The sequence below is a fragment of the Oryzias latipes genome, chromosome 1 (genome assembly GCF_002234675.1).
Source record: "Oryzias latipes chromosome 1, ASM223467v1".
In the NCBI taxonomy this organism is placed as follows: domain Eukaryota; kingdom Metazoa; phylum Chordata; class Actinopteri; order Beloniformes; family Adrianichthyidae; genus Oryzias; species Oryzias latipes.
In genome coordinates this window covers 2,869,464-2,895,985 of record NC_019859.2, presented here as the reverse complement: position 1 = coordinate 2,895,985, position 26,522 = coordinate 2,869,464, and the positions used below count along the sequence as shown (strand labels likewise).

Sequence of the window (26,522 nt, the reverse complement as noted above, 5' to 3'; positions counted from 1 at the left end):
AGGCTCCGCCTTTCGCTCCTTGTGGGTGCCGCCCATTTTATGGCGAACCTCCGAAGTTTTGCAAAGATGGATGTTCATACCGAGCATAGAAAAGGAAAGCGTTTAGCCCATCAAAGGCAGCGCAGCAGAGAAAGTGGCCGTGTGTTTTTTAGCCCGGGGGGCGGAGCTGGCAGCTCAGACTCTTCCTGGAAGGGGCGGGTCCTCACTTTGTGACATCAGATTGGTGCTCAGAGAGCAGGATTTCAGAGACGTGTGGATCAAAAACATCGCTTTTCGTGAGGAATTAACGTTTTAAAACACGTAAAAGCTCAAAAGGTTGATTTTGCGTGACGAACGCCGTTTTTATCCAGTTTCTTTATCGTTCTTAACGGACGTGAAGCGTTCTGTTGTTCCTGCCGATTTCTGTCTGACGCTCTGCTGCCGTCTCTCCCGTCAGGCGCGGCGGTCCGGTCAGCAGCTTCTCCTCCGGCCGCTCCGGCCGCCGCAACCTCAACCTGGACGGCGCGTCGGTGGACATGTCGGACGACGACGCAGACAGCCGCTCCGGCGACTTCAACGACACGCAGACCCCCACTGCGGAGTAAAAACCCCCTCCTGCCCCCTCCTGGTTCCTGATCCCATTCCCCCCCTCTTTTTTTTTTTTTTTTTTTTAGAAATCAGTTAACCCCTCCCTCAATGGATGACACCCCCCCCGCCCTTCCATCTAGATCAAACAGACATGTCTGCCTTACTCTGATCAAAGCAGTGGATCATCTATAACCCCCCCCCCTCCCCCCAGACATGAAGTTGACATGATGAAGACGATGTTCACGTCTTCACACCTTCAAAGTGCTTTTTATATCCATGTGACGCCACAGTAGGGTCAGGAGAACGGAAACTTTTCAGTCTGATGGTGTTTGTGCTAGGAATGACCCCCCCCCCCCCCCCCCGGTGTTCAGGCGCCACCGGCCCCACCCGCCGCACGAACTCTGAGGACGTTCCATCTTCAGCTTCCTCAGGACAACCTGGAAAGGCTTTTACTTTGAAAAGCAGAGCTTCCTTTTCAACCCTCGGCGGGAAAGGGGGACGAAAAAAAATGTCCGGTGTGGTTCGAGCTTCAGAGGGAAAACTTTAAGCTCCTCCCACTGATGGTCAAAAGATGCTGGAAAAAAGCAGAACTGCACAGAAAAGCTGAAATAAAGGATGGAACTGGAATAATGAAACTTCCATGTTTGTGCTTCACCTCCAGATGTTATCAAACCCACAGCTTTCTAATGTTGAATTATGGGTAATGTAGGCATTGACAAAGATCGGGATTTTATTAAAACTGTCAATTCTGACTAAAGATTTCCCAGTTTTTCTCACGCGGATCATTTCGGCTGCTTTTGCTTTGGTTTTCACGTCTGCAGATGTAAATGTGTAGCTCTGTGACTTGAATGTATTCGTGCTCGGACTTTATTATGAAACGGTGACGACTTCTTCCAAACCTGTACCCCAGAACTCACTGAATGACGGCCACACCCCATAAGCCCCGCCCCCTAACGCCAACTCTTATCAGTTCGTTTCTTTAAAAGTGCCTTAGACACTAAACCAGAACACGAGAGGGAAACAGTTCCACGCGAAAGCTTCTCATTGTTTTCTGATCCTTTCGTATCTGCCAGCGGCCCGGGGGTTTGGGTCAGAACCAGAACCACAGTATGAGGATGGACGGACAGGAAGTGGAGCGCTCTGCAGCTCCTTCTGCTGACCCAGAAGTGCTGATAATTTGCTGCGCGGGATTTTATTTTGGTTGGAAGCTTTAACATCCACAACTAGGTTTTTTTTTTGTGTGTTTTTGTTAAACAGCAGAATCTCCCGTCACCTTCCTTCCTTCCTTCCTTCCTTCCTGTATTTTAAGACACTATTTTTGTTTTCCTGTTTGTTTTTGTAAAAGTAAAATAAAGCATTATTCACGGTTTGTCTTCAGGAACATGAATCCTCTGATGTTTCATCGTCTGTTGTTCCCATTAGTCAGAAAAATGACAATTATCTCCTTTTTTTAATCCTCACTTTGTGCAATACTGCCCTCTAGCGAGCAGTTGTTGTAACTCCAGGAGGTAGACAGCTGAAAACGTCCAGAACTTCACATTTAAGACGTTTTAACCCTTGTGCTATCCTAGGCACTTTAACATTGGGAGTGGGGTCATCTAGACCCACTAGACAGTGCTCTGAACCTTTTTTCTTCAATGATTTGTGATCTTCACTGGTGTCCATGGATTACATGAAATCTTTCCACCTTTGTCATGGTAGGGAGAACATGTCAATGGAAGGGGGGGGGTCATATGATGGCACCATAGTTTAATAAGTGGGCGGAGCTCTGCTGGTTTTTGATTATAGTTCTTTTCATCAAGTCGGGCAGCAAAGTTTCTCTGGGTCCAACTCTCCACCCGACCATCACAACACCCAGGCGCCTCCGGTCTGGTTCTGGTCCTGGAGTCGCAGGATGTAAAGGATCCGCTGGTGCATCAGACAAGACAAGAACCTTTCATGGTCTAGAACTTACAGAAGCTGGTATCAGAGGACGTCAAATAGAAAATTTCTTCTATGGAAACGAAAAGGACAGTTTTCAAACATGACAATCAACTTTGTGAACATGTTTTTCTAGAATAAACCAGAATAAATAACTCTGGTCTTTCACATTTGATTATTTTTAGATGGTTTCGTCAAAACTGAAATCCATTTGTGAGACTCAGAAATCTTTGCACTGACTAATAACCTTTCATTGAACTCATCTGCTTTCACTACACAAAAACGCGAATAAAACCTCTGATTTGACTCTAATGTACCAAAGTAAGTTGGTGATACCGCCCTCTGCTGGTGACAATTGATTATTTGCGTCACATTTCTACTTCCTTCTTTCTGCTTTTGCCGATTAAACGGAGGTTTTTGCAATTTTCTGCCATAAAAAAAAACGTAAACGAAGCGGCGCGATTTAAGGTAGAAATAAAGATGGGAGTCAATTTAAAAACCAAATAGTTTGTTTAATTTTTTTTATAACAGACACACAAAAATAAACTACCAAAGACCAAATTAGGTAAGCAGATGACCACCACGTGCCGCGTCTCTCCTCCTCTCCCCTGTAGAGAGAGCGCGGCTCATAAAGACGTCACCCTCCGCTCCGGTCACGTGACTTCACATCCACCTTCGCCGCTCCGCAGGAGGAGCCGTCGAGGGAACGAGCAGCGCCCCCTCCTGGAGGACCACAACAGTCTTTGGCGTCTTTTCTGGTGCAACCAGCTGGTCGAGCACGCGTACACGTGCACACGAACACACACACACACACACACACACACAGAGGGAGGGGGGCACACAGACAGACCACGGAAGAACAGTTTTCCTAACAGAGGTATTCTGGGAAACAGCAGTGTTCAGACGAAGCGAAGAATCCCTGAAGGACGAAGCTGCCATCACTAAAGAATTTTTTTTTTACTAAACTGAGACTTTAATTTTGCTTTTTTGTTACAGACAAACAGGAAACTTTATTTTGAAAGAAGGAGGGACAAAAACTTTCTGCTCCGCTCACAGCTGATCTGAAGGACTGAACACCTGATCCAGGTATCGTCCAACCCAAGAGATCTGGATGTGATACATGAGGGGGTGGAGCTTATGTCTGTGGTTAACCCTTGTGCTATCCTAGGCACTTTAACGTTGGGAGTTGGGTCATCTAGACCCACTAGACAGTGCTCTGAACCTTTTTTCTTCAATGATTTGTGATCTTCACTGGTGTCCATGGATTACATGAAATCTTTCCACCTTTATCCACCTTTGTCATGGTAGGGAGAACACGTCAATGGTCATCTTGACCCCACAGGATAGCACAAGGGTTAAATGCAGCGCCACCTGTAGGCGCAGCCTTGCTGGAAGGGGCAGCGCCACCAAATAAAGCTGTAGGTAACAATGCTGCCCTCTAGTGTTTGCTGGTGTAATCGCAGAAGCTGCAGTTTCCTGTTGATCTTATTTAAAAAACATTCGTGATTATCTGTGAACCGTTGAAGATTTACAAAGAGATTTCCCTCGGATTCACGCCATTTGGACACATCATAGTTCCATGCGTACAAAATATTTCCTGCTAGATACAATAAAGTCTATTTCCGGTTTGAGGCTGGAATACATGTTTACTTTAACCCTTTTGCTCTCCAATGACTCCCCCCCCTTCCATTGAGGTGTTCTCCCTACCATGACAAAGGTGGATAAAGGTGGAAAGATTTCATGTAATCCATGGACACCAATGAAGATCACAAATTAGTAAATAGTGGGTCTAGATGACCCAACTCCCAATGGTAAAGTGCATAGGATAGCACAAAGGTTACAGGCGGCGCTGCACCTACAGGCGGCGCCGCCCATGTACACGCTGCTGCAAATCGACGACTAACCATCTGTTCAGTAAAGGCAGCTTCAGTCCTTCAGGTTTTTGACTAAAGCATGTCATAAACGTCATCAGCTCCTGTAAATGTGCTCCCCTCCTTCATAAAACAGTTTTACTGCCGTTGCATTCAAATTTTACAAATTAGGATTCATCTTTTTCTGTTTTTGGAGAACTAAAAAGCTGGAGTCCAGCTCAGAACTGGACCTGGAAGTCCTTCAAACCTCTGAAGAACCGGCCAGAACTGTTGCTACATCTGAAGAGGATCGGAGGGAACTTCAGCTTCTGCCTGAAGACTCGCCCGAGAAAAAAAAAAAAAAGTCATCAATCATTCAAACATCTGCAGAAATGCTCTGACAAGCTGAGGTCCAAAAGCAAACGGAGCTTTTTCAGGCCTGCATAGATCGGGTTCATACTTGTTCAATACAAACTAAGGCGTTTTTGTCGTTAAGTTATCAGTAAGCAAAAAAAAATAAAATAATTCAAGTAGGCTACAGTCTGGTTGTTGCTCCCTCACGCTCCTCCACCCAGGAGGAACCAGAAACATCTTCAAGTCTTTCTTCATCCACAAAAAGGTCCAGTGAGATTCAAGAGCACCAAAAAACACGTCCAAATGGGAGGCGTGGCCTCACCCGCTCACGTTGGGACCATGTCGTCTGTGGGCCGAACAGGAGGCGGGGCCGAACGGGAGGCGTGGCCTCACCGGCTCACAGAGGAAATGGTCTCAACGTGAGCGTCTGTCCCATTTCTGCACGCACACACATTCATCGTCAGCCTTTCCTCTCACACGTGAACCACAAATAATTTATCCGTTTTAACTTAAGCTAAAACTTAACAGTCACTTGTGGGAGACGAGGACGCCAAACTTCTTCTACCGACACGACGATTCCCACGGCCGGAGAGACACCCTACACAGAAACGTCGCCAGTCCCGATACTTCACAGGATCTTTGACACAAACTGGGTCGGGTCGGGCCTACGGCTCGTCTGCTGCTCGCCCGCTGGCTCGCTCGCTCGCTCACACTCGTTCCACAGTGATCACGGTCGGTCGTATGTAAACATGTTGACAGAAGATTCCACACATTCACTCCTCTCTCAAACCCAAACTCCTTCTGGTAAAGCGTCCAAACGGATGAGATCCTTCAGGTCCGTTTGACGGAGGCAGTGGAGGCCCCTCCCCCTTCGTACCACGGCAGGTCAGCGGCTCTTTCTCTTCACTTCTCCACCCTGGCTTTGGTTGGCGTCTGGACGGGGGAGAAGACGGAGACGGTGAACATCTCCGATGGACGGAGAGGACACAAACGCAGCAAGTCCCCGATTGGTCAAAGTTCAACCGGTTCAACTTTCGATGCGCGTTCAATGGATCCGCGTTTTTAAAAAACTGCATAGTGACGCATGCACGCGCGGGTTTCCGACGCAGAAGTCCCAAACGTAGCTTGACAAGCATTTACGTTTCTCCAAGGCGCAAACACAGCGGCGGCGGCGACTTGTTCTCAGGCGCCACTTTCAATGACAAGTCTCCAAAAACGCGCGTAGACCACAATTTCAGGTTTCCGCGTCTGGACACTCGTGGTCGAGCTTCGCTCTACAGGTGTTCAAGTCCGGTCCGGTCAGTCATTGATCGCGCGCTGGAAGTTCAACCTGTTGAACATTTTCACGCTGAATCTCAGCAGTGGCCCTGTGACCAATCGGGGACCTGGATTTGATAGTGGCGCGTGTGTAGCGTCCGCTTCAAAACACGGAAGTACCGACCGTTGTAAACACGATCAGACAGGAGACGTGAATTATTGTGGTTGAAATGACTTCCAAGACGGACTCTTATAGGAACAGAGCTGAGAAAAGGAAAAGCCTTCGGGATTAGCATCGCTTTGACTCCGCCCTCTGAGCCTCCAGCTGAGCGCTAACAGAAGAAGAATCATGAATGCGCGTTCGTGTGGCGCCTGAAAGCACGTTTCCGAGTGAACGCAGCTTTAGGAGGCCTCCTAAAAACATCGGCTGTGTCAGAATTCCCACCCTAACTACTAAAAACGATATAGTGCGGGACTATCTAGTGCCCTGGATGTACTTTATTTTTAATTAACGGCGAATCTTGAACATCGATTTCATGAAATGAAAATCTCGTTGATATGAACGTTTTGCGACGACCATTTATGATTCCTCTGTCTTCTAAAGATAAAAAACGTTGCTGATTTATTAAAAAAATACCTTTAAATTCATTTTCTTTGTAAAAATTATTCCGACGCAATGCATTGTGGTCTATATTCGCTGATCTAGTGAGCAGCGATGTACAGTGGTTTTCGCAGAGACTTCTGGGAAATTTTCAAGGCACCCGATTGTGGAATTGCACTAGAAAATGGCGAATGCACTATATAGTGCACTACGTAGGGAGTAAGGAAGGAATTCAGACACAGTCAGAGTCCGGCTTCACAGAAAAGTTTTTGTGGTTTTACTTCATGTTCTCATTTACAGAAGTTTGAGTGAAACCGGTTCTGAACCAACAAAAAGCACAAACATCTGAGTCCTTCAGAAAGGAAATAAATGATGTTACTGAATGCAGCTCGTCCTTTAAGACATGACTCAGCAGTTTGTCAGCATTTCTGGAAGACGTCGAACCTTCTCAGATGATGGAGAACTGTGACGGTGGAGCAAAAGCGGCGTTTACCTGAGAAAGCAAGCTGCAAGTGAGGAGGTAGAGCAGCCTGCGACCCCGACTGGAGACTCTTGAACAGATCTGAGGAAAGGTGAAGGGGGCGGGGCATGAGCGGCGACTCAGCAAAAGACACAGGCTTGTGACCATCGACTGTATGAGAGCTGGACTGAGTTAGTGTGACGGGTTTACTTCCAGCTCCAACCAAACTAAATCAACGCAGTCGGCATTTTTTGTTGGAGCCAGACATCATCGGTGAGCTGTGATTGGTTAAAGCCAGTCACAGGAGTGAGCTGATTGCAGGAAGTAGGAACATTTCTATCCACACCTCCCAACTCCTTCATTGGGAAACAACTTTGGAAAAATGCTGGCTTTAAATCTTGTAGATTTTGAACGGCGTTAGCGTGGCGAGCTCACAAAAGTGGCGTTCGTCTGTTGCTCGCATACTGCAATATTATGAAAACTGAATGCATGAATCGTTGGGTAAACCTGAACAAAACGATATGGGAACTAACACGAACATATCAGAAATGTGGGCATGGCTGACAAAAAACCTCCGTTGCTAAGGAAATCCAAACGTTTACTTTCACCAATTCTTCTAAAACGCACATAGAACTGTTCGACACCCCCAGGCGACCAAAACATAAAATGGTTGCTATGGAGATAAAACCAACAGAAATTTAGCTATTTTGAAAAATGTGCTGGGGCGCTATATTGAGATAATCTTTTGAAGTTTATCATCTTTCTGCTTTTTTTAAAACAGCTGATAACAAGGTACCTCGATAAAGAGATCAATAAAGTTTTTCTGTTTCATTCTATTCTACCTTATTCTATGTTTTCTTCTGACATTTCTAAGCAGACATGGTTCCTGTGCAGCCGTGAACCGTACGGTAAGCGGTTAAGGTGGGCGGCGGTCTCACCCATGAGGTCGCTCTGTGCTAGCGGGTATCCTGAGTTGGAGCTGGGGGCTGAAGCCATGCCAGCCGATCCTGGAGCGCCGGCGGAGCTGAAGTTGATCAGCGAGGGGAACTGAAAGGGGAGCGACACGGGGACCAGACCTCCCAACATCCCAAAGCCCAGCGGCAGAGCGGAGTGGTTTCCCAGGAGGGCGGAGCCAGCGGGAGGGACCTGAAAGCGGAGAGGACAGACGGGGAGTTGGTCTCCTGCGGGTCGGGGATGCCTCTGAGCTTGAACAGGGACTCTGACCTGCGACAGGTGGGACGTTGTGGAAGACGTGGCAGAAGTTCCTGAAGACGCCCACCCATTTCCCGCCTTCGAGGCCTGTCCGCCTGCCGCCGCCACCGCCGCCCGCTGCCTCTGACCAGCTGAGGCTGAAGGCGAGGGGCACGCCGGTTTTCTGTCCGGAAGGCTGCAGGCTGCCGGCGGCGGGGGGGCTTTGCTGCTCGTGGAGGACGGCGGTTTCTGGGCGCTGGTGAAGACTCCGCCCTGCGTTTGCTTCACCTGCCCGCAGCCCGAAACGCTGAAGGGGGGCCGGAAGGTTTTGGGGGTCTTCAGAGAGTAGGGGGGGTGCTGCTGCTGGCTGGGGAGCATCTGATGGGGGAGCTGGTGGGAGGGCGAGGAGGATGGGGACGGCGAGGATGAGGGGGGCGGCGTGGGGGCAGGAGGACGGGGGGTGAGTTTGATGATGGGGGAGGAGTTGCTGCTGTGGGAGGACTTGGTGAGGGTGGCCTGCATGGGGGTGATGAAGTTGGGCTGGTGGTGGTGGTGGGGGGGTTGCGTTTGGGCTTTACTTTGGGGGGGGTGCGAGCTCTGAGGGAGCAGGGAGGGGGAGGAGCTCACAGCGGAGGACGGGCAGAAGGACTGCAGGCCGTGGTGGGAGGTAGAGGCGGGCCGAGGCAGGGAGGAGGGGGAGGAGGAAGGGGTGACGATGCAGTTCACGGCGGCGCCGTTGCTGCTCGCGCCGCCGGGTTTGGCGCCGCCCTTGGAAAGCCCCGGAGCGGTCGCCAGAGATCCCAGAATCCCGCCGGGGCTGGTGAAAACCTTCTGATGGGGGGGCAGCAGGGGGGACGCTGAGGAAGACTGCAGCTTTGGTGACGAAGGGGAGGGGCGTGCGTTCATCTTCGTCATCACAGAGTTCGGCCTGTGATTGGAGGTCGCCATGGTAACCAGTCTGTGCGTCTGGCTCTGACCCAAAGCGTTCAGTCCTTTAACCTGCATGAAATGACCGTCTGCAGTCCTGGGGGGCAGCGACACCCGCGCCGCAGAGGAGGCGACAGGAGTCGCGGAGGTAGAGGAGGGGTTTGCGAGTGTCGCGGGCGGGACCTTCCCAGCAGGCACGGCTCCCGGGGTCGCCGACTCCGCCTTGGCGAGGGAATGCTGCGGCGTGGAGGGGGCGGCCAAGGCAGAGGGGTAGTGAGGAGCGACGGGGGGAGGAGAGGAGGTGGGGATCTGCAGCGGAGGAGGCGACAGGGGGCTGTCCGCGAGGCCCAGGCCCCTGGACGCATTGCTGAGGAGGGCCAAGGCGTGGGAGATGGAGTCCAGGGACGGGGCGGTCAGATCCTCGTCCAGAGAGTCCGACAGACAGATGGGCTCCGAGGGCGAGCAGGAGGAGGGCAGGCGGGCGGAGCTCTGAGCGGACGTGGAAGTGAGCAGCGAAGGAGTGGAGGTCACGGCCAGAGGAGGTTTGTGGATCCAAAGACACTCCTGAGGAAGAGAATTCCGGATCAGAGCTTCTCCAGGGGACGGGTTCTGACGCTCCGAGGAGCTCGCTCACCTTGGTTTTGGCCTTGGCGGCGGGCATCATTCTCCGTCTGACCCTGAAAGGAGACACAGCAGCAGCAACAGTCAGTTCCTGGAAGCTCCCAGCTCCTCCTGCAGAGCTTCAGATACTCACAGGTTCCCGGTGAGGTGATGGTGAACGGGGAGGCTCTCCTTGAAGAGGATCCTGAAGAACGAAGGAAGGACACAACCGGAAGATTTGAAACCAGATTTTTGGGGATTTCGGTGATTGATCACCTACATGAGTTCAACTCATGAGTTCAAATGTTTGTGATGCTGAGACGACATTCATCTGGTCATGTGACCCGCATGAAGTGTTTAGACGGGCTGAAATATGAAACGCCCCACTAAAACCAAATAAAAATGTGTTTGTAAAGAAAGTTGTTTCAGAAACATTTAAGTTGAACTTTTTGGGCTTTTTTAATGTTCATTCCTCACAAAAAACCAACCCTAACACGCATTTCTGATAATAAAAACCTGCTCTCTGAGCACCACCCCCTCCCAAACCATGAAAATGAGCGGGATTTCACATTGTGACATCACAAAGTGAGGACCCGCCCCATCCAGGAAGAATCTGCTCTGCCAGCCCCGCCCCCAGGCTAACACCCACTTTCTCTCATTTTTTCTGCACATCCATCTTTGCAAATATTCGGATGTTTGTTTTCGTGTGAGAAACACAGACTGAAGCTGATTCTAGGATGATGTCATGAAATGGGCGGAGAGGAAGGCGGAGCCTCAGATATTGAGTCCTTTTACTTCCAGATAGGAAAAAGAGCTGCTAAAATAATTCATGCTTTCATTGTCATTTCTATTCTACGTTCATTTTCTTCTATTTGGTTTTGTTTCACATCATGTTTAATTGATTGTTTCTGTGTCTTTGTTGTGTTGTTTTGTGTTTTATTGTTCAGCGCTTTGTGATTTTAACTGGGAAAGGCGCTATATATTCTTTCATTTTCTATTCTGTTTCTATATGTTTTTAGGGTCTCCATATAAATAAAACTCATTCACTAACCTCCTTACTAAGGAGGGAGCGTACCGCAGCGTCACCCATTCGTGGAACCTCCATTACGAAGACTCCACCACACGCTTACCACACGCACGACAATGGTACGTTCCGTTTCCATGACGTCCCTTAAGGTGGACCGACGTACGAGCCTCAAGGGAACTGCGAACCGGGTCAGGTCTACCTGACTAAAGCTAAAGTTAGAAAAAGTCCTTCTAAAGTAGATCAGTCCATTCAGGATTATTTATAGATGTTCTCATAACCGCTGGAGTGATGAGTTCACATTTAAGAAGTAAAGAATAGGTTAAAGACGCCGGTTTGGTTTCCTTATTTGACCACTAGATGGTGCAGTGGAGCAATGATGAAGCTGGGCTCCCTAATGAAGCCCTTTGCCTCATGAGGCCATCAGTAGATGATGTGTCACCTACAGTTTCGCGCACACACACATTTACACACAGACCTGGCCTGCATCCAGCCCTTGGGCCACAGTGGTTTGACCTCGTTCTCCAGAAAGGCCTTGAGGTAGTCCTCCACCGACAGAGAGCACTGCTTCTCCATCTCATAGCAGCTCAGCTTCACGCGCACTAAACTGCACAGTAGATTCCTGAAGACGCACAGACACAAAAAAGATGATTTTTCTTTTTGGGGCAGATTTCTGATTCAAGTAGGCAAAGCTGTTCGGTCGCTGGGCTTCATCAGATCCTGACCTGAGCCTGTCATCCCAGATAAACTTCTTCCGAGGACCGATCACCCGTTTGCCAGGTTTCTCGTCGTCTTCCTCCTCCGAGCCGTTTTTATCCCCCTCTTCTGACTGCTGCCTGAAAAACACAAACATGTGAAGATAAAAAAAACAAAAAAACAGATCTAAAATCAGGACAAGGCTGTCAGCAGCAGCTGAGGGAGTTTCACTCTGCAGCTTTCCATGAAAATAAAATAAAACTTTAAATGGACATGTTCAAAAAACAGCATGAGTGTTAAACCTGAAGGACAGGCTCTGGTGACCCCGTGACCCTGAAAGGGCTACAGCGGGTTGATAAAATGGACGGATAGTTCTGAAGACGTTTACTTTTTATGTACTTGTATCTTAAAGTAAAAACAACAAAAAAAATCTAATTTTGTTTTTCATTTAGGAGGATTGGTGCACAGACTTAATCAGGAGCAAGCCTTTTTTTTTCAATTTCAATGATCTTCTTCACTTCCTGTTTGAAGCAGATTCAAAAACCAAAGTGGGTGTAAACAGGTGCAGTTCACCAAGTCATCTGTGAGCAAATCCACGTTTATTCCAACAGCAAAATAATACAACTTTGCCACGTCAATTAAATTAAAGCTCGACTTTTGTCTCTATGACTGGTTTCCGTGACAACTGTTCAGAGAGGAAATGTTTATGAGCCTCAGCGTCATGCTCGAATGGGGGCGTGGTGTTTAGATTGACGGGTGAACATCAAACCCTCAGCGGTCTAAAGTCTGTTGGTCCCGCCCATTTGCCCGTTTGGGTTCTCTGACCTCATACCAGGCTCACACGGCGAGGATGGAGAGAATAAAATGGTTTTACCCGCAAACCCGTAAATGCCCCCCCCTCTGTCCGTCACTCTGCAGGTTATTGGAAGGATTTTTGAGCTGAGCTTTCCAGCTGGGTCAGAACTAGGTTCTGCATCCAGAACCGACTCAAGCAAGTGATATAAATAAGAGCGAGTTCTAGACCGAGACGATTCGATTTTCCGGATAAAAATCATCGGAGTTTGGATGTTCTACACGTTACGACAAAGACGACCGTCACCCATTCAAAAAAAAACCCACCTAAACTAATTTTCCCCTTCAGACACACACTCAAGTGGTTGCACACGCATGCACACAATCACACACACACACATGCACGCATGCACACAGAGGTCAACTCACTTTGCAGCCTTGGCCATGCAGTCCGTGTTGAATGTGGCTATCTGCTCCGGCATCACGCTGCACACGGCCAGCTTCAGCTTCAGCAGAGGCGTCCGCAGGCGGTCGTCCTTCAGGGGGGAGGCGGGGGGAGGAGAAGAAGGAAAGACGAGACAGAAAAGAGAAAAAAGTCATTGAGAAAGAGAGAAAAGGAGCAAATGTGAAAGTTCAGATAATATGATGGAGGGACAAAAGAACTTTTGAGGTCGGCTTTAACTCTGCACAGAACAAAGTGATGCAGGCGGAGAAACAAAGTTTTACTTTGTTTGGGCTTTAAAAAAATCCTACAAACTAGTTATTCCGATCATGAAGAACCAACGAGACTTTATTTAAACAAAAGAAATCATTTCCCGTTAAGGGAAAGAAAGAATCCAGACTCTTCTGTTCAGATCTGAAATCTTGCTTTCTTTTTTTTTAACTCATCTTGTCCATCAGCTGAGCGCTGAAAGCCTCTTGTGTTGGTCATATTTTACTGTTTACATATTTTTCTCCTTCCAGACTTCAGCAGAATCCGTCTTTTCTCAACATTTCCATTCCATTCAACATGAAACAACAGGAGTTTTTTTTTTTTTTAAAGCTTCAGAGTGAATAGAAAACTGTTGGACAGCAGCGTGATCCGCCTCTCCGTCGGCGTTATCGGAGGGATTCGCCGCTTTGTCGGCGGACGCTCACCTGGATGTTGAGGCTGAGCTTCTTCAGCCGCTTGAGCAGGGCCTCCTTGTTGCACGGCACAAACGCCTCCATGTGCGAGTAGATGAGCGAGCGCACCTCAGGAGGCTGCTCCTGGACCTGCAGCTCAATGCTGGGAGAAAGTCACGATGTCAGAACCAAAAAGAGGCAGAGACGGCCCCCACCGTGGGATAAAAGGAGGATGTGGGATTTAGGAGGCGAAGGTCTCAGACTCACTCCAGGAGAATGTCGTTCATGTCCAGCGTGAAGAACTTCTTCCTGCCCTCCTGGTCAAACTGCCGCGAGGCCTGAGGTCGGAGAGCAAACATCATCTCACTGCGATTCCAGATCTTTGGCCTTCAAAGCCTCTATTCTGACATGAGCTTGGCTGACACAAACCTGTCCTAAAACCCTTTTTATCCTCATTCCATTCAAAACGGTTTCACTCATTTGGTGTTTTTCTTGCAATAAAATATAACTTTAAAGGACAGAAAACAAAAGGTTTTGGGTTTTTTTTAAAGATGCCAAACACCACAGATTGAAGAAAAGAACATTAATGCCTGATTGGTCCACAACTCAGAGGTGAAATTCTGATGAACTCCTGCCGCTCTGCAGGAAATACGTCCTAGAAAACGACTCAGGTTTTTAGATTTTTGGCTAAAAACATCGTCATTAAAAGAACCCTGGGAGCAAACGATGATCAGAGTGGGGCTTTATCAGAAAACGATGAGCTAAAAAGACATCTATTTCTGATTGGTCTGTGCCAAACTCCCAATCTAAACCCAATTCATTTGGTTTTGGTTATAAATAATCATTCTCACATAAATAATCATTTAAACCAAACAAAGGTGGAACTTTGATGACTAAAACAATAAATTCTTACATTAAAAATAAAAAAACAACTTTTGTGTCTAAAATATGCAATAAAAACCTTAGAAATCTACTTTATCCGACAGGTTTCTGCAGGAAATGGCGCCTCCAGGTAAAAACACAAGCCCCTCCCCCATCCCGCTACGATCTATTTTCAAAGCTTCTTCAGTCGTCTTTTAAATTCGATTTTGCTGTTGTTAAATGAATAAAAACGATGTTATCTCAGACATCGTTTCTGCAGAGCGGCAGGAGTTCGTTAGAAACCTCTGAGATGTGGGCGGGACCGTTGGTGCAGAGAAACCCCGCCCCCTCTTCCTGTTGCCGAGAGCTCAGAGGAGGCAGCCTGTTTTTTTACGTCCCAAATACCATCTTTCTCATTTTTTATCTGCTTCGGATTCACAACAATTTGAAGAAAGAAACACTCAGAAATGGAGTTTGAACCTTAATTTTCTTTATAAATGTCCTCCATCATCAGAAAAATACCACAAGAAGACATGAAAAACACCCAAAACACAATTTTCACACCATTGTCTTTACTCACTGTTCTCAGGTCCTCAATGCGTTTTATTAGGGGGGCGGGCAGGCCTTCGGGAAGCGGAGGGGGGGGAAACAGCCCGCTGGAGGATCCGGGGCCTCGCCCGGGGCCACCTCCCACTCCTTTTTGGGAAGGAACTCCAACTCCCAGGATGCCATTCTCTCTGGCAGACACCATGACGTGCTGCTGGTCAGTCTCCAACAGGCTGAAGTCCAAGTCGCTCAGAAGATCCTGCAGCTCCTTCTCATTGGCCGAGCCCAGCAGTGACATCACAGCCGGGTCCGTGGCGAGCTCTGCCAGCGAGAGGTCGTTGGCCGCCGCGTTGCCCTGCGGCTGCGGGGGGTTGGAGGCGAGAAGGAGGTTGGAGGAGTTGCCGGAGGGAGTCCTGTTAATTCCCGGAGGCGCGTTCGGCGCGCTGGAGTTCCTCCTCCTCAGCTCCTCCTTCTCTCGGGTGAAGCGGCGGAGCATGGAGGCCAAGTAGAGGGAGTCCTTCATCAGTTTCTTCTTCTTCTTCTTCTCCGGCCGGTGGAGGTCGAGAAGCGTCACTCTGTTGGAACAAACAAAGAAACCTGAGCAAAAAGCAAAATGATGTCAGATCCCAGAGACTCGGATCCCCATCAGCGTATCAGCGATGTGACCGAGTCTCCACATTTCCTGAAATCTCAAGCTTCAGGAGCCTCGTTTTGGAAAGTCCAGGGTTTTTTTTTGGAGTCCCGGCTTCTCGGCCCACAGATCTGATCTTTGGTTGGAGCTGAGAATCTTTGCGTGAATCCTTTCTGACTCACACATCAACACAATCACTGCGTGTGTAGTAAATGCTGCAACATGTCTTCACTAAAAGTTTGTTTCTCTTTAAATTATTTACTTATTTCAGGTAAATATTTAAACTTTTGGCTTTGCTCAGGATCCTTCTCTTAAAACAAAGATCCTCAGAAAGTAAAGAGGTTTCCAAAAAGAATCCTGAAACATCCGTCCGATGAACCTGAAGTCTAAAATCTGCTCCTCAAAGGAGAGATCCTCATCTCCTCTGTCCTGATGTTCTGTTTGTCTGGCAGGAAGCAGCATTTAAACGAGGGGGGGGGCGCCTTCGCTCCTAAACTGAGTGATTAAAAACACATCAGGGAAGATAAACAGGACAAATCCTCCATCTGATGCAGCTCCTGGCCTCACCGGCACCAGGCCAGCTCACAGCTCTCGTCATGCTGATGCAGGCCTGCTGTGTAATGATCTCTTCTGTAGTAAACAAAACATTCTGTTCCACTTTAATCTGAAATAAAATGTATTTTTTTTCCCATCCAACAGTGCAAAGACTGAAATAAAACATCTGGACACTTTGAGACGCTTCCTTTTGGTGCTCGTTTGCCACAACTGACCGGTAGGTGAACATCTGCTGTGGTACAAAGACTGGCGGTCTTTTTCTAATCCCAAACCTTCCTCTGAATCCTTCACAACCACCCGCTCCTCATCTGATCTTAAAGATCCAGAGTCTGACAAACACACGCATCCATCCTCGCCTGTATTCAGCATCAACAGCAGATTAGCTGGAGGCTATTTTTAGCAGATGTTTCCAGAGTGTGGAGGTATTTGGCATGTTTAGGAGGACAACGGTGGTTTGTTCCTGCAGCTCAGAGCATCTACGACTCACGACGGCTCTGTGAAATCCACCGCCGTCCATATATGGATTATTTCCCATCAACTGTCCTTTGGCTGCGTTTCCAGTGACCATGAAATTGTGCAAAAGGATTTTTTGAGGAGGTGGTTTTTGTGGCAAATCCAAATTGACATATTTCCCAAAACTTGAATTGAATGAGTCACGTGACCCGTGACTTTGGGCAACGCACAGCGGGCGCCACCAGAGGGCCCACAGCGGCACACAGCTCATCCAAAATCTAGCGTGTCGTGATGGCTTCATCCGTAGCTCGCCGCTCCACGGCCTGAATGAGACTCGCCGGCGTCTCCTTTGACAGATGATGATGATGAGCGCCAGAGCCGTGGCAGCAATGTGAATGTACCTGCTGAAAATCAAAGTATTGTTCACATCCGTCGCCTCGTCTTTGAACGACTTATCGGGTGAGTTTACCACTCGAAAGTGGGCGTCACAAAACCTGTCAATCAATAGTTTTGTGGGGGTGGGAGTGATAAATCAGCCCTCTGCTGGTCTTCATGTTACTTCATTTCACTCTAAAACTGTCAGACCTCGATGATTACAGATCCTTTCGTTCTTTACTCACCCTGGTGTGGCGGCTTTGATCGTCTTTAAGTTCTTCTCTTCGAGGTCGTTGCCCTCCTTCTTCTTCCTCCTCTTTAGAACCTGCTCCTGCTCGTTTTTGCCCTTCTACCACACCAGAAAACAGACTTTAGTGCTTGAATAAGAACAAAAAAAAATCACCATAACTGATTAAATCTAAAACACAAATGTGCTTTTGTGAAAGAGGAGGGCTAAACTCATTAAAAAATAAAGTTTATTATTATTGGATATTATTATTACATTATTATATTATTATATATGTTGTTTATTATTTATTTTATAAAGGATAAAGTCTGAAAGTATGTTGTTTATAATCAAGTTTGAATCCCAGAGCTTTGTTGACGGTCTCTTGCACAGAGATTTTCATTAAAAAAAAAAACACAAAAAAAACCTGATATTAACTCTTTTGAAACACCTTTTAGGTTGAGACACAACAAGAGAGACTAGCTGTCAGTTTTAAACGTTTGTTGAAAAAGTGATGGAGCCTGGAAGGCCGAATCTGTGAATATTCTGCCGAGTTACTGACTTTATCCAACTTCTTATTCCGTATTCTGCTGAGTTTTACGGCATAAAAATGATATGCGTTAATAATAAGCATGGAATAGGCAGCGCTGATCGAAATAATTTAATAAAATTAATATCAGATCCCTGATCAAGATGCAACACCCGATTCTGATGGTCTGAAAGTCTGATTTACGATCGGATCGGGACATCCCGAATAAACCAGAAGGATTTCCAGAAGACAATAGAGGGTTGGATGCGATGTCGCTGACTGAAAAGGAAACTGATTATACTTGACAAAAGAAAAAATGTGTGAAAAAAAAGCACAATAACAAAAAAGATCTGTTTGTGAAAAATGCCAGCGCCGGGTATCGAACCAGCGAGCTTCTGCACCAAGGATTCCCCATGTGTTTGAATGGAGGCAAAAATCCTGGAAAAGTTCAAGGATTTGCAGGACAAAAAGTCACAGCTGGAAAAAGCTGAATAGTTGAAATAGCGGAAAAATAGTAGAAGCAGTTAAGCAGCAACAAATGGTGGCAGATACTAGAATAAAGAAAGAGAACCGATGGGTTGAAGGATTTACAGCGTTCAACCCGTTGTTTTGTTCCGTTCTTCTTACAGCCGTTACAGAAACCGTGTGATTCTTTCTGCTTCTTTTCTTGCCACAGCCTCACCTCGTCTTCCTCCCCCTCCGAGTCGGAGGTGGCTCTGAACTGCAGCGTGCCGGTGTTGATGTAGAACCCCCCCAGCTTCGTGCTCAGGGACGCTGGCACCAGCTCATCATACTGGGAGAAACAACAATGGAGAGCGGTTTGTGGTGCAGGTTGGCTGGAATCTGGAGAACAATGACTCCACTTACGCATCAGAATAGGAGTAAAAGCATTTCCGAGTAACCGACCGTGTGTTTTGTTAACAAAAGCTCCTCTTTTTTCTTTTTTTTGCTCCTCTGCTGGTCAGCAAAAGGTAAAAAAAAATCCCTCAAAACAGTCTGAACTCCTCCAGGCTACTGACAAAAACACGGATATCACATATCAGGACAAAAAAAAAAGAAAAAAAAAGTCAAACTGACAGTCGATTCAAGAAAGCAGAGAAGACAGCCGTCAAAACGCCGAGACAAATGCGCCCTAATGGCAGAAAATCTATGGGGGGGGGGGGGGGGGGCATCATTGGAGCCATTGAAGTCGTCCTGAATCCCAAAAGCAACAATGATGTCGTCCTGAACGTCCACAAGCGGCGTGCAGAAACACCATTTGAGGGGTTTTCAGCCTCCATCCTCTGTAAAATATCTGCAGCTGCTTTAAACTTTCTCTGTACCCTAGATTTCCTGTTGGACCTGTTAAAATGTTTAAAATAGATTTCGTTTTAACCCATAACTCTAAAAAAGGAAGCTAGCAACCTCACTTCGTCTGACTTTTAATGCGTGACGGATAAAAACCAAAAAAAAGCAATCACTGAAATGAGTATTTTTCTGAATATATCCGTATTTTCCGGACTATAAGTCGCTCCGGAGTACAAGTCACTCCAGCCCAAAAATGCATTATAAAGTCGAAAAAAACACAGATAAGTCGCACTGGACTATGAGTCGCATTTTGACAGGAAATTTATTTGACAAAATCTGAGACCAAGAACTAATAAGTTTCACAACCTCATATGACACAATCATAGCAGACTGTTTATCTCATAATTTCACAGTAATTCTTTCTCATACGTATTTATTTATTCCTTTCATGAAGCATCATTGGCCAACTAATACTCTGTTTTCATCCTGTATTTGTAGAAACAGTTGTCATTTTTATTGCATTTCTGCATCTATGAAATCATTGGAAAATAGAATATTATGTTGTTAGCCTTCAAGATCTTACTGTATAAAAAAGTTTGCTGATTCTCTGAGTCACTTAACATCCTCTTAACACTTAACATACCTCATACATCACATTGACCCAGGAACATCATCTCTGTTCCTCACAAATGAACATAACAGGAGGGTAAACAATCTATTTATTTCAATTTATTTCAAATATAAGTCGCTGCGGAGTATAAGTCGCACCCCTTGCCAAACTATGAAAAAAAGGCCGACTTATAGTCCGGAAAGTACGGTAATGATGAATCCACCATTTGAATAACTTTATTAGCAGCATCCTCGTAGCACTGGACAGCCGGTTGCTGGATATTCTTATTATTATGGTCTATTATGGTGTTTTTCAACCCCGTGATACACCAGCATCCAATAATTGAAAAAAGGAGAAACTCTATAATCTGTATTGATCTACAGTCCCCCCCCACAGTCTCACGTGCATTTTTGTGATAATTGTAGAAAAAGCGGGAAGTTGCAGCTGTTTTCTCTAAAAGATGTAATAAAAGTTAAGTTAGTTTTCCGTAATAATTTTCAACTTCATTATTTGTAATTTTACCCTGGTAGTTGTTTTACCCTTCAGTTTATTAACATGCAATTGTATGTAACCTCATAAAAAAACAAATATATTCTTTCTAAATTGTGATTTATTTCTTTTTTTAAATATTTTTTTCAATATTTGTTCAAAGGCAACTCTAATTTTTAAACAATTATATGATCGCAATATGTTTGATAACATTTACACAAACGACTAACATTATTTTTATGTTTTCTGTAGCTCCACAAAAAGTGAACATGTTTAAGTTTTATTAGCTTTTCTTTTGTCTTAATCAAAGATGAAGTCTTTGAAAACTTTAACAAAAATGTTTTATTTCTTTTAATTAAATTGTTTCAATTTATTTTAATTGCGTCTGTTGGCTTTTTCACCTTAATCCTGTCTCTTCAATGTTGTTATTATTTCCTCTTAAGTTTAACATAAAATAATCCAGACGTTCTTAGAAAAGTGTTTCAGTTGTAAAGATGACTTGGACCAAACTCTGGGATGTTTGGCTGTTAATAAACTCAAACCTTGAAGGAGAACTAAACTGTTGAACCTCTGACTTCATCAAGAAGATATAAAAACTGTTTGATGTGTGTTTGTTGTGGTTTCAAGACTTTTAACAGGAAAGACTCATTGTACACTGAGACGCTGTCACTTTAACCCAATGCATCATGGGAGATGTAGTGATGGCAGACAGACTCTCTTCTCTGAGCTTCATTGTTTTGTTCACTTGTTCCACGGTCTGACACCGGATACTGTGGAAAGCTACACCACTAAAGACGAGCTTTAGATGGTATTTTTGTTAGAACTGAGCGACTTTATGAGCAGAACCAGAACAAGGAAGTAAAGACTTTAACCACTTCTGATTGGTCAGACTGATGACATGTGATTAAGCCTCCAAGAATGATTGGTGGAGACAGTTAAAGGGGCGGGACTTTTCCAAAAACAGCTGTAGCTGCAGCTAAATCGCGGTACCGTCATTCTTAACAAAATGTCTTTAATAGAATCAAATAAACACAAAGAAAAAAGTATTTTATGATCTTTCATATTCCTAACTACTCAGTGTTTTATCAGGAACTGTTTGGATGAACAAAGAGCTGATATCCTGGAGATGGGAAATGTTTTTAGATCGGTTAATTAGGGCAATTTCCCACGGCACACCTGACCATCTCTCACGGCACACTGGTTGAAAAACACTGGTCTAAAGGAGTAAAGACTCCTGGTTCTGTCTGATATATGCAGCTTTTATTTTGAAGTGGAAGATTATTCTTCAGTTTCCTCTTTGACTTTTTGTTTTTTGTTAACTTTGCCAACTTGGTTTCAATTTTGCGGTCGGTGCCGCCACTTTAAGGAAGACCGGGTGAGCCAAACGTGGGTGAGAGAAAGTAAAGGTTTTCCAAAATAAATCTTCCTTCAGAATCAGATTAGAAATAAAATGTAAACATTGCAGGTTGTGTTTGTTTCTTTTTCTTTTTCCTCTGCGGCCCGTTACCAGCTGTCCATTGGACCCATTCTGGATTTAGAGAACAGCTCGAACGCCAACCAGTGACTTTTTAGCAACAAAATGACCCATTTCTATCTCAACGTGTCCAGACAATCATACAATAAACGAAGAAAACAGGACAACTATGTGACGGAAACTAATTATGCAAAAGTAATTTAGGTTTTCTTCAACTCACAGCTTCAGAGTTGTCTATGAAAGGATCGGTCTCATCGTAACCAAAGCCGATGTCAATCAAATCTTGCATCCTGTCTTTCCTCTTCTTGCCAGTGTTACCCTAAATAAAAACAACAGAAATTATTTAAAAAAATAGCTATTGACTTTAATTTATGTCTTTTTACAAGTGCTGCGTTCGGTAAAAATACTATCTTTACTTGATTGTCTTTAGAGACCCAAAAGAAAAAAGAATTATCCTCATGATCCATTAAAAAGATAATTTCAGAAATATATTTTAAGTATGAAACAGTCTGGGTATGCATCCTTAGACTAAAGCCTATCCAATAAAGATGATAATCATAAATATAGATAGTTTATTTCTAATATTTAAATAACTAGCCTATAAAAAGATATCAGTGCTTGATAAAAAAAAGTTTGTTTTGGAGACAAAACCAGGAAAACGAGGCTCCTGTCAGCTGACTCCTCCTGTCTGAAAGCCGTGTTCATGAATGTGGCTGTTCTGTTCCAGGAGCTCAGACTTTCCCAGATCATCACCTAAACAGCCGGAGGTCTTTGGAGTGCAGTTAGAGCTGGGGGGGTGCACGAGTAAACACCTCCAGACAGGACGCCATACAAAGAAAATAAACACGGAAACTAGCAAGCAACTTTCCGTAAAGACGCCCCTCCAGTCTTCAGGATTATCTGTTGCTAAGCAACATCTTTGTGTCGAGAAGAATCAAAGGAATTGGAGAATTTAGAAACTCTGTTTATCAAATCATAAAACTTTCCTCTGGACAGAATTTCATAAAACTCAACATCGTTAGCTAAAAAAATAAATAAAAAATAAAAACTCACATATTTATTTTCAAACTTCTTGGCCAGAGCTTCAACCTGGAGTCGCTCCTCCTCTTCATCGCTGAAGGGATCGTTGGGCTTGTGGGCTGGAACGCTGCTCTTTACCTAAAAACAAAGAATATGATAAACATTTTTGTATAATTAGAGGACAAACTGTGCAATAAAAGTAGATAAAATCCTAAAAAAAAAAAGTCAGTAGTAGTAGTCAGAGCACTCCTGCAAGTAGTTTTATTACTCCATGCATTTTACTTTTTAGTACATTTATAATAGAAAGCAGCACTCTAATTTCTAATTTGCTGTAATTAGTTTAGATACTATTTTTTTCAAAAATATTAGAAAGTGCACTTTTTGATTTGGCAGACTTCTATGGAGTTATATTTATGTCACCATGTTGCACATTAAACTTTCTAAGTTGCAAATGAAAATATTAAATATTTGCCTTCAAAAACGTTTTAATTTCTTCAATTTTTTTTTTTGCTTTCATTTTTTCCCCCCAAAAAGATATTTTTGCTTTCAAAAAATATATGTATTTGTAATACAAATGTTTTCTCATCCGTTGTGTCCCATCACACTTTTTTTCTTTGACATAGCTGCCATCAAGCAGCCTGCTGATTGGTCTAGATTCTAACCAATCAGGTGTCTCTTTCTCAAATTGTGCTTGGAGGCAGACATCGATTGATTTGATTTTTTTGATTTCACGGCAGCTTTGTCCCGCTAAACTGAAACTTATGAGAGCAAAATCAAAGATGGGGAAAAAGTGTGATGAGACACAACGCATGCGAAAACATTTCTGTTGTAAACACAAAAATATATTTTGAAAGAAAAAAAATACTGAAAGCGTATATTTATTGAAAGTTAAAAAAAAATTAAAAGCAAAAAAAATGTTTTGAAAGCAAAAGATTTCTGGAGAGCAAATTAAACAAATTTGAAAAGCAAAAAAAAAAGTTTTTTTTTAGTTTTTGAAAGCAAAATCATTTTTTTTGGAAAAGTTTTGTTTGCAACGTGGTGGCATAAATATCACTCCATAGACTTTTAGCTCAATTTAGTTTTATTGTGGGGAAGAATATATATATAGATAACTTTGGTTTAAAATTCAGATTTGTTCAAACTGAGAAGTTTAATTACCTTGGAGTAAATTATTATTATATACTTGAGTGTTTTTTGTGTCTCTTGGAATAGTTGTTTTGGGTAAATATGGGTCACATACTGTTGGAGTCAATGTGTCAGCGTCAATAAATGATCTTTTATTATCATTCGTCACCCAGGTTATCCGTGAACCGTTTGTCCGTTGACCGTGTTGTCATGGTGAAAGGATGCGACAGTTGCGCTCCAGATGCGCATTCGGTCAAAATGGGGCGAGCCTGTCTTTTGATCTCGAGCCTCTCACGTTCGCCTCGCGCCCCGCGCTACATCCTGGTCCTTCCGACCGTCGGTCTGCCCGCGGCTGCCGGGAGGGCCGGGTAAAACCGGGCTTGTTGCCGGGCGAGTCCGGCTGGGAGGCAGGTAGCGCCGCGGCGGGCGGGAGGCAGCCTCGCGCGCACCAAACGCGAACCCCCGCCTCGAGCGCAGCTGAAGTTGGACAGAAACGAGTGGACTCGCGGGGCACGCGCGGCCACGAACCAACGCGATCTTTTGTGATGACTCTCACTAACGGCCAGTTGCAGTCAAGCTGGCGGGGCAAGGTGCACTCCTCCCCCCTCCCTGCTCAGCAATGACAAGTCCGCAAACACTTCCAGGAGCTGGAAATGAACTCCAGCTCCAGTTTCCCACGCGCCGCTTAAGGTCGGTCGAGCCCAGAGGTCCTACCTGGAGGTTCTGGATGAGTTCGCCATAGTTGAACTCGGCGGAGGAGCGCTCGTCCGGCTCGGACAAGGGCAGGTTGAGCCGAACCGTCGCCCTCCCCTCGGCGGCAGCAGCAGCCGTGTCCCTGTCGCCGGTCTTGCCGAGCCGACCGTTGCTGGCGGCGTCTCCTGCCCCGCTGGTTGCCTCCAGCTCCCCGGCTCTGTCGAAGTTAAAATCGGCCCCATCCTCTAACCGTCGCTTCCGCGACTCCGCAGCTCCCCCGGCTGTGAAGGCCGAGAGGGTGACAAACTGCACTTTTCTCGGTTCGGCCATTTGGATAAGCAGCCTGTCTGCCTGGACCTCGCTCCGGACGGACAGCGAGAAGAGCTACTTCGCGAAACTACTCCAAATTGGTGGATGGAAGAAGGTTCCGCGGAGCTCCGACGGCTGCTCGAGGCCTAGGCGGGCGTTAAAGCCTCCTCCGCAGCATACGGATTGAACTCCAGGGGATGCGACGGTGGGGGAAAAGTTGTTTTTTCAGCAGCCACTTGCATCCTCGATTGACTGCGGGGCTGAGACATTCACAGGAGCCATCTTGGGCTACGGGAGTAAATAAAATATCAGAGGAGAGGGTTCGCTGCGCATGCGCACCTCCGCGGAGCGGAAGCATGTGCTACGGTGGAGCGCATCGCAGCCAATCAGAGCAAAGCTTGGCCGTGATCCCGCCCCCGTCACAACAGGCGATAATAACAACACCATCATCGGTCCTATAATGACCTTTATAACGTGTGGGACTGAAGGACTGGTCCTGACGGAGAACAGGAGGACACTGATTCTTTTTTAACATCACATGAAATAAAAATACATTACCCATGGTCTTCATTTTTAGGTTTATTGGGGGGGGGGGGGGTCTACTAACCATCTTCAGGATGAGAAATAAAAACATAGTGAAGCTTAATTACCAAATTATATCAGTAAAACAAACAGCCTCCAAGAGGATACAGTTATAAATGTAGTATGACTCATTAAACAATACTTTTATTTTAGTGAGTGCAAATGACTTGTGCTAAGTAATTTGTTCTCACCAATGTAGTTTGTTACTATTAGTATATTGTCCAAGAATAAAAATATGTAAAAAAATATAAATTCATATTTTAGATAATCTATTAATTTATTATTACTGTAGTGTCTTTCAGCAGCTCTGTCTGACTGCAAGGATTGGGCGTAGTGAATATTTACGCTGTAACCTCACTGTGGGAGAGACCTCAGCCTTTCAAATTATTATGGGATGGCCACATGACCTACGGCTACGTGGCCATTTTGTGGCAAAATGTAAAATTTGGTGATTTTCACTTTTGCTTAAGCAATCTTCACGAAATTTCACAGGTTCAGTCTACAACCAGAACCAAAGTTTCATTGACCTTTGACCTTAGGAAGAGGCTGCCATCTTGAGTTGTCCAAACAAAGACACCTTCCTACGGATTTTAAACTATCAGCTTCTAACTTCTCAACCATCATCGAGAAGCTACTTTGGAAATATGTTGGTTTTAAAGTTTGTAGAATTTGAATAGAATTTGATTTTGGCGTTAGCGTGGCGAGCTTGCAAAAGTGGCGTTTCCCTGTTCCGTGTACTTTTTTTTTTCCCCAAAATATTTGGAAATTTTAATGCATGACTTATTTTAATTCATGCTAAATAAAACGATGTGTTAGCCTACATGATAGGAAAAATTAGGAATGTGGGTGTGGTTAAACAAAAAAGAAACTTCCGTTGCCAAGGAAATTCAAATATTTACTTTGGCAGATTCTTTTAAAAATTACATAGGCCTGTTCGTCACCCCTAGACAACCAAAAAATAAAATGGTTGCCATGGAGATAGAACTAGAAGAAGTGGGGGGTTTCCGTGAAAAGGCAGAAGGGGGCGAGCGAGGGGCACGTAGGAACCACTCAACTTTTTACATTTTCTGTAAAATCGCTCCAATGTTCTGCAGCGTTTCACAACATTGAGATTTTCTATCTGTAAATTTGTACTTTGACTGCATAATGAAACCTTCCGATCCTTAAAATGACGTAAGAATCGAGTTCAAACTCCATAGTCGAGTCAAGAAACGTGCAGTCAAACCCAAAAGCCTCATCGCATTTGATAGTAGCAGCCTGATGAGCAGGAGCAGCAACCTCCCTCCAGGAATGATAATCTCCCTGCAGGCCACACCATGCATGATTTATGCACATCTTTAAAGGTGCAGCTAATCAACCCAGTCATGGTAAAGCAGACCAATCAGCAGAGATGACTGCATCGTCCCTGCAAAGC

At 45.3% G+C, this 26,522-nt stretch overlaps 2 protein-coding genes across 6 annotated transcripts in view; one reads left to right on the top strand and one right to left on the bottom strand.

The window, feature by feature from the left end:
• The window catches only part of LOC101165692 (myosin-10), a 49,071-nt gene extending 47,117 nt beyond the window's left edge, over positions 1 to 1,954 (top strand). For 3 of the 4 annotated variants that reach the window (XM_023954141.1, XM_023954143.1, XM_023954142.1), the window contains one exon: positions 437 to 584. In XM_023954141.1, coding sequence (XP_023809909.1) covers positions 437 to 584 — 148 coding nt within the window. Of the gene's footprint in view, positions 1 to 436 lie in introns of all 4 variants that reach the window. The other variant, XM_011478025.3, reaches the window with a different exon arrangement.
• A 2,274-nt stretch (positions 1,955 to 4,228) lies between these two features.
• Positions 4,229 to 25,084, bottom strand: LOC101167341 (ubinuclein-2-like). 2 transcript variants are annotated; one of them, XM_023954144.1, is made up of 17 exons: positions 24,239 to 25,084; positions 22,433 to 22,537; positions 21,600 to 21,698; positions 18,202 to 18,312; positions 17,010 to 17,113; positions 14,785 to 15,325; positions 13,611 to 13,681; positions 13,377 to 13,506; positions 12,669 to 12,775; positions 11,477 to 11,587; positions 11,230 to 11,373; positions 9,882 to 9,932; positions 9,762 to 9,804; positions 8,234 to 9,691; positions 7,948 to 8,155; positions 7,043 to 7,111; positions 4,229 to 5,624 (listed from the first exon to the last, which is right to left on the bottom strand). In XM_023954144.1, the coding sequence occupies exons 1-17, from the start codon at positions 24,545 to 24,547 to the stop codon at positions 5,578 to 5,580; spliced, it is 3,708 nt and encodes a 1,235-aa protein (XP_023809912.1). In that variant the 5' UTR covers positions 24,548 to 25,084; the 3' UTR covers positions 4,229 to 5,577. The 2 variants fall into 2 exon arrangements, with proteins under 2 accessions (XP_023809912.1, XP_023809918.1); XM_023954150.1 differs by lacking the exon at positions 21,600 to 21,698.
• Between the last annotated feature and the right edge of the window lie 1,438 nt (positions 25,085 to 26,522).

Excerpts from the sequence above, each read along its gene's own strand:
- LOC101167341 (XM_023954144.1), bottom strand. The coding sequence starts at position 24,547 with ATGGCCGAACCGAGAAAAGTGCAGTTTGTCACCCTCTCGGCCTTCACA. Across the intron at positions 11,374-11,476 it reads ATCTGGGATGACAGGCTCAG|GAATCTACTGTGCAGTTTAG; the intron begins GTCAGGATCTGA and ends GTGCGTCTTCAG. Across the intron at positions 8,156-8,233 it reads CAACGTCCCACCTGTCGCAG|GTCCCTCCCGCTGGCTCCGC; the intron begins GTCAGAGTCCCT and ends CTCCGCTTTCAG.